The sequence below is a fragment of the Stegastes partitus genome, unplaced genomic scaffold (genome assembly GCF_000690725.1).
Source record: "Stegastes partitus isolate 25-593 unplaced genomic scaffold, Stegastes_partitus-1.0.2 Scaffold1546, whole genome shotgun sequence".
Classification (NCBI taxonomy): domain Eukaryota; kingdom Metazoa; phylum Chordata; class Actinopteri; family Pomacentridae; genus Stegastes; species Stegastes partitus.
The window spans coordinates 413-7,295 of NW_007579277.1; the positions used below are offsets into that span (position 1 = coordinate 413).

The window sequence follows — 6,883 nt, forward strand, 5'->3', positions numbered from 1 at the left end:
AAAGGTACAGTGTGTGAGTGCTCGATGGGGGGTCGTCTCTCTTGAGGATCGATCTGGACTTAAAACTGTCACCTGGAAGATGAACAGCCAAATAATAACATAGTAACTAATCAGAGACTCCGTTACAGATCCTGGACAATCCACTCGTGTCACAGCGACATGAACCACAGCACAGCACCGAGCTACGGACGCCGCTTCCTCCACCCGCACTACCGGATTCTGACGGTCGGTGAAGACGTGGCGGAAACCCCGGATAGAGGAGCACAAAGACCTACCGGCTGCGCAGACGCACTGACGCGGCGGCGGCGGCTCTGCTTCCACGTGGACCCTGTCATTGACCAAAACACGCGCCGGTCTCCGTGGCAGCCGCGGGGAGGAGGAGGAGGAGGAGGAGGACGGGGGGCGCGCGTGCCGCCGCCGTTGCGCAGTGCAGACCGGGAGGCGCGAGCAGGGCGGTGCGGGCCAGAGGTGCTCTCCAGATGTGAACCTGTAACCTGAAGACATGACGCCGCTCACCTTCCGACCGCAGACAGGTAGGTCCACCGGCACCGTGAGGACACGGTTACCGACTGTTTGCTCGGTCCGCAGACATAAAATGCGTGTTTTTAAGAGCGTGTCCAACCAGACTACTGCTTCACGACCACATATTCTTCGCTTTATATTTGATTTAATTCACGACTGTAACGTCAAATGGAACCGCCGGTGTTCCTAGTGAAGGCTGCTGTCAGTGCTGGCTCTGGTGCTCCATATGAGGAAGCGGCGGACTGATCTGCGCAGTTCAGTGCGGATCAAAGCAGCGCTGCACACATCTGAGGCAGGCAGTTTATTGCACGACTCCAGCATCTGTCTCTCTAGATGGACCGGAGACACGTGAGCGCTGGGGACTGTGTGGATGGACTGAGCTGAGCTATAAATACATGTAGAGGTTTTTAATTGATTTTGCCATTATGAGCCATAAGATCCATCATCTGTGTGAGGAGTGAAGCTGCAGGACTGCAGCACTGCTGTAGTGCTGCTGACTGTGGTGGTGCAGGACCAAACCCACGAGATTGTGTGACTGTTGTGGAGCAAAAAAAAAAGTGGTTTAAACAGAGCAAGTGTCCAGCAGAGTTATTAACATGTCATAGTCAAGACACTACATCTTACAGGGAAGTCTGTCTTTCATAGTCATCCCAGCAGAATGAAAAAAATATGGTTCTGTCCAACTGTTTCACTAACAAGGCACTGTGACTAGGAAGTTCTGGTGTGGGCCTTCAGGAGCCAACACAAGGCCTCCTGTGCACTCCAAGGCCTCTTTATATGTTCAAAGTGTTGTGATGGGCAGGATGACAGGCGCCTGCACAGATGTGATGTGAGGTTTACAACATGTCTGCGTACTTTCAGGTGTGTTCATGGAGTCCCACCTGGACCGGCTGCTGTCCTGTGTCCTGTCTCTGTCCCTGCTCATACACCTGTGTCTGGCTGCACCGGGGCTCCCTGGGACACAAAGGTAACCTCACATCCCCAAGTTTAACATTTGAAGTGTTTCAGGTGATGCTACAAGTTTGTTTAGTCGTAATTGATTTTTTTGTTGTTGTTATAAAAAATACTACTTCCACATTAAACACATCACTGAGGGCTACGGTATCAGAATAACCAGGATTTATAGAACTGGATATTTCAAGCAAAACTTTATTAGAACGTCTGCTGTAGGAAGGTGCAGATGAAGCATGGCTATAGCAAGAGACACAAACTTCCTTTCCTTAGTATTGTCGCTGTTTGGGAGAACAAAGTAGTGAGCGTAAGGTGAAAGTGAAAGAAATAAAGGACAGAGGCTCTTCAGATGATTTTTTATTGGAGTTATGTGTATGTGTTACAGAGAGGACTCCGTAGATGCCCATCCCCCTTCGGCAGCACTACCCAATCCCTTTGCCTCTGGAGAGGAGGAACGCAGGTGAGTGGCACCTGGACAATGTGCAGCATCAAACTCTTTTTAAGCCATAAATCCAATTTTATGTGCCACCTTTGAAACGGGAGAATCGACACAGTTAGTGGATAGAAATCCCGTTCTGCCCTTTTTCCTACTGTATGTCTACATGTTGAAATCAAACTGCAGCTTGAAATTCTAGCTCTTTTTCCAGAGGATAATGCAGTTCCTACACAGAAAAAAAGATTTTTACCATCATGCATTGTTTTGTTAAACAACTCTTTAGCTTAATTGTCAGTACTGAAATCAGGAACACAACCTGCAGCCAGCGTCCAACTTGTTCAGCCTGCAGTCTGTTTTGATGGACTCTGCAGCTACTGTCTGGCTGCTCTGTGGACTTTGGCTGCTCTGTTGTGCTAATGATGTGGCCTGTACCATATACTGATAAGATTTTATGTGCATGTCACTGCCTTACGTTGCATTTATGAGAGATTTTTGGCCATCTGCACACATTAGTATCCCATTTGTGCTGTAATAGTGATCTCAGCTATAATAAACAGCAGGTTCAGTTAAACCAGGGTACAGAAAGAGAGATAAAAACCACTTTGCAGACTTTGTGCCACAGAGTTTGTTGTTTGTGACAATGTGGCTGCAGCTTCTTCCCACCGGCTGATAAGATTAAATAGATGTGAAAGGCCCGATAGATGTTTGTAGCAGCTGGGATCTGCACCACCCTACACAACCAATCGATTCAAAAACCCATACGCAGCCTGAAGTAACAGCCAGGGCATTTTTCACCATGTTGTCACTGATGCAAGAAAAGACAGAGAAATAGAAAATCTAAAACAATGTCCAGCATATTTCTTCCAGACATAACTGAGCTCAATTTTACATCAAAAGAAGATTTAGATTTTTTTTCACACTTCATAAATTGAGCCACTGAGAAATAGCCTCGCTCTCATCTCAGCCTGATCCCAATTGAAGCTGTTCAAAGGCTCTTTTATCGCTCTTGTTTATTTGTCTGAAAGAATCGGCTTCTTGAGATATCAGTGAGATCCAAATAAAACTTGATTGGTTTACAAATGAAGATGTGTTACCTCTGTTGAGACAAAGAAAAGACTCGTGAGCTTTTTCTCACGACTCTCTTGGTATCATAATCCAAACTTAGAGTAGCCTCAGTTGTTTGATCAGAATTTTAAGTTCTATGCAAAGCATGTGAGACTCCTGATATCAACTTTAGGGGAAAAAAAGTGTATCCTCCTGAGCATAACGGAGTGACCTGCAACAACAGTGCTCCTGCTGTAAAGACAGAGCTGCAGATTGGCTCCCACAGTACCTCCGTCATCACCTCCTTCTGCTCCATGTAACACGTTTTAGGTCGACCGTTTTTAGATGAATAAAGTCTGTTTTGCTGTTACCTTGCACACAGAAGTTTATCATAGTTATTGTTCAGCTTCTGTGCTGTGCCTCCGGTGCCGACTGTCTTCTACTAAAGTAAACACACTGATTATGGATAAGTCCCTCACACAGCCCCACTTGAAAGAAACTAATGCAAAACTGTTTCTTTGTCTTGGATGTTTGACCTTTACTTTGCAGACTGTTTGCATATTCTTCGGGCAAAGTGGAAAGCTCTTCGGCCTTCAGCTAAAACCCAACCTGAAGCCAGCGCTGCACATAGTGTACACTGAGATGGACTTTTAATGATGAAGGAGACATTGTGTACCCAGTAGTTCTAGTCACAGCTTCTGTAGAGAGGTTAGATTTCATTTTAAGACTTTCTAACCAAGTAGTTGACCATTTTTGTTAATCTTTGAACATGCTTGAAGGTGATCTTTCTAACAGTGACTCTTGAGGTAGAGTGGATGTGGTAAATGTGTGCATTTGATAGATTAGTTAAATAGTTAAGAGCTGTAACAGTTTCTGTGGAGACCAATGTGTGCACTTGTGCTAAAATAGTGTCAAAGGTCATTGACCATGTTTTTGGAGAGGGAGGATCCTAGATGCCTGGACGGGGTACCTGCTGCTAGACGGCCAGAGGGTGGGAAGAGGCCATTACATGATGAAGTGTTGGCTGAAGAGGCCCATGATAAATGGGTGACAGCAAAGGGAGACTTTACTAAATCCACCCAAGACATTTAGAATCCTAATCTTGTGTCTTTTGTTTTGCATAGATTCTGCATCCAGTATGAATAATACCTACATGTTCAGTGTTATTTCTTGGCTCGTATTTTTCTGAAACGTACACTGTGTGTACCGCAGGCTTCTGCAGAGTTTCATTCAGGCCAATTTAAAGAACGGCCAGGGAGGACCAGAGATCAACACCTGGGAACAAGGTAGATGACACCACATGCTGGTGAAACAACTTGAGTTCTGACAAAAGGTTTTTTTGTGGATCCCTGTTACCAAATGTACAAACTAATTATGCAGACAGATGATGCAAGTGGTTAAGGATATAGTCATTTTCTGTGATTTAACATTCTGTTAAAATTAGTTGTCTGTGTACAGAGTCACATGTCACACTTCTGCTTTGTTTCAGAGGTGTTCTTCCTGTTTGGCCTTTATGACTATGATCGCAGTGGGTTGTTGGATGGCTTGGAGATGATGAAGCTCCTGTCAGACTACAACTCCCACCGTGCACCTGGCGCACAGGCCAATGAGCAGGTGAGCAGGAGTGGCTGTTGGATGTGTGTTTGGACTGACGGGGTATTTGTGTGTACTTGCGTACTCTTTGTCCTGTTTATGTGGCCTGGAGTGTATTTATGTTTGTGTGCATGTGATCTCTGAGTTCAGGTGGTGTCTATGGTAGATTTCTTACTCCAAACTCAGGATCTAAACCAAGACGGACTGCTGGGCCCTTCTGAGCTGCTTTCTCCTCCAGTGGCTCACACACAGGTACCGCGCATTACTACGTTTTAGTTTACTGAACAACATCTAGTTTAATCCTCAGTTTCATTGTCGCTGACTGCACTAACATCACATCACACTTTCTTCCACAAAGGACTCAGGCAACAACAGCGCACCTCACCCAGAGCAGGAGGTGGAGGAGAAGCTACCAAACACCGACGGGGAGAATGCAGCCGCTGCGGAGCAACGAGTGGAGGAGACTCATAACGAGATTCAACCGCTAGCGGAACAAGAACCTCAGCAGGAAGTAAAGACAGAAGAAGAAGAAGCCATACAGCAAATAGATGCACACGAGGGACAAGAACAGGAGCAGCAGCACCAAGTCCCTGTACATCAGGGCCAACCGGAGATATAAATGCACGTACACTTATTAGAGAAACAACCACTGAATCAGTCTGGTGTTCTTAATCTTTATCCTCACAAATGTGTTTTGTCTGGATCTGAATTTTAAGAGTTCATTTTAGTGGACTGTCAAGCATGTAGCCGGTTTAAGAGAAGTTTGTGTTGAAAGCATTACTGTCACTATATCGAAATATTCTGATGATTACTAAGAACTGTTAAAGGGGAAAAGTTGGGAATTCAGAATGCAATATTATCCACTACACTAAATCAGAAGCCATCATTTACAGACTTTTGAATACTTTCTAAATATACTTTATCGCTTTAATTGTATTAATCTAGTTCCTGTCATACCTGAGAAGTTGGACATGCTGCTAATGTACTTGGGTTTTATTATGTTGAGTCATCGCTTATACCTCGACTGGTTCGGTTTTTATACCGTGGCGTCATTTTTCTGGACATTACCGGTACGCTTATTGGAATATCAGCAGACATTTTCACGTACACATTGATGGATCATCTTTGTCCCACTTTTAACGCACATTTTCCATTTAGCTCTTATGCACAGGGAGCACACGAGGACTGTTATGTATTTAAACTGGTCTGATTTCCGTCAGACCAGCTCAGCCAGTCTGCTGAAGCACTACAATGTGCCACAGAAACAAATCATCTCCGAGAATTTGCATCTCCGAGTGCTTAATGAGTTACAGCCTTCTTCCACCAGGCTTGTGACTGCAGATTTTTTTCATCTTTACGGTTTAGAATTCCCCTGTTAAAAGTAATATGATGTAAAATCCAGTCTATCTGCAAACTTGAAATGTATTTACAGTATGAAAGGGTTTACTATTTGTTGAGATATTTTGTTGACTTTGTTTTTTTAATCATTTGCATTTATACAGCTGAAAAAAAAATAATAAAGCAAACATTCCTTTGTCCTCTTCTTTGTCCCATTTTAGTCTATGTTATCTTTCGATTTGTTAGAATTAAAATAAATTAATTAAATTTAAAAGGCACAAAGACGGTTGTGCTGGTTGGAGCAGACCGGCGGTTGCTAGGCAACAGAACAACAACATGGTCGAGAGCAACAACCAGAGCGCAGGTTTGTACTAGTTAGCAAGTTACACACGTGTGTCTGCTAGTTGAACAATTCTCATGTTTAGACAACACTAAAGGCGGCACTTTAAGTGTGCCTAAATTTGCCTTCAAAGTTCTGTTTCGTTGTTGGAAGTCATTTCCGTTACATCCCCACTAACAGCTAAGCTAACTGTTAGCTCTGTTGTCTGTCAGAGAACACAATGTCAGAAGTCCACAAGAGGATCAAAGCTGCTTTTGAGAGGTTCAAACTGTCTCCCAACACAGTGGATGTAAGGTGAGTAAATGAAAGTTAAAGTCGCACTACTACAGAGCAATCAAATTTCTACCAGAGTAAAAATACATACATTTTTACTAGCAGTGTACTCATGCACAATGAGTGACTTTATTTATCTGAAGTATGCAAGATAAATATACTGTGTGCTCTTGATCTTTTAAAAGGAGACCAAAGAAAGTGTTATACTGTTTTGTTTATAGTTTTGTTCAATTCAATTCTGTTTTGTTTATATAGCACCAACATAAGTCACCCCAATGCACCTTACTTTAGTAAGGAGACAACCTTATATTGTAAAGAGAAGCTCAACAAATACAAAGATGAGGTCTCTTTGATGACAGCTGGAAGAAAAAACGTTTCTTTAACAG

At 43.6% G+C, this 6,883-nt stretch overlaps 2 protein-coding genes across 2 annotated transcripts in view; both read left to right on the forward strand.

The window, feature by feature from the left end:
* Positions 1-432: 432 nt before the first annotated feature.
* Positions 433-6,028, forward strand: cgref1 (cell growth regulator with EF-hand domain 1). The gene is made up of 7 exons (XM_008300464.1): positions 433-533; positions 1,384-1,489; positions 1,859-1,933; positions 4,166-4,239; positions 4,443-4,567; positions 4,697-4,798; positions 4,905-6,028. Exons 1-7 carry the CDS (start codon positions 503-505, stop codon positions 5,163-5,165), a joined length of 774 nt encoding a protein of 257 aa, XP_008298686.1. The 5' UTR covers positions 433-502; the 3' UTR covers positions 5,166-6,028.
* A 192-nt stretch (positions 6,029-6,220) lies between these two features.
* The window catches only part of drc8 (dynein regulatory complex subunit 8), a 3,603-nt gene continuing 2,940 nt past the window's right edge, over positions 6,221-6,883 (forward strand). The window contains exons 1-2 of the mRNA XM_008300466.1: positions 6,221-6,248; positions 6,437-6,518. Coding sequence (XP_008298688.1) covers positions 6,221-6,248; positions 6,437-6,518 — 110 coding nt within the window. The remainder of the gene's footprint in view (positions 6,249-6,436; positions 6,519-6,883) is intronic.

What these genes read in the sequence shown, in the direction of transcription:
- cgref1 (XM_008300464.1), top strand. Translation starts at nt 503, where the DNA reads ATGACGCCGCTCACCTTCCGACCGCAGACAG. An exon ending in TCTGGAGAGGAGGAACGCAG is followed by an intron (nt 1,934 to 4,165) that starts GTGAGTGGCACC and finishes TGTGTACCGCAG; the next exon opens with GCTTCTGCAGAGTTTCATTC. An exon ending in CTCCAGTGGCTCACACACAG is followed by an intron (nt 4,799 to 4,904) that starts GTACCGCGCATT and finishes TCTTCCACAAAG; the next exon opens with GACTCAGGCAACAACAGCGC.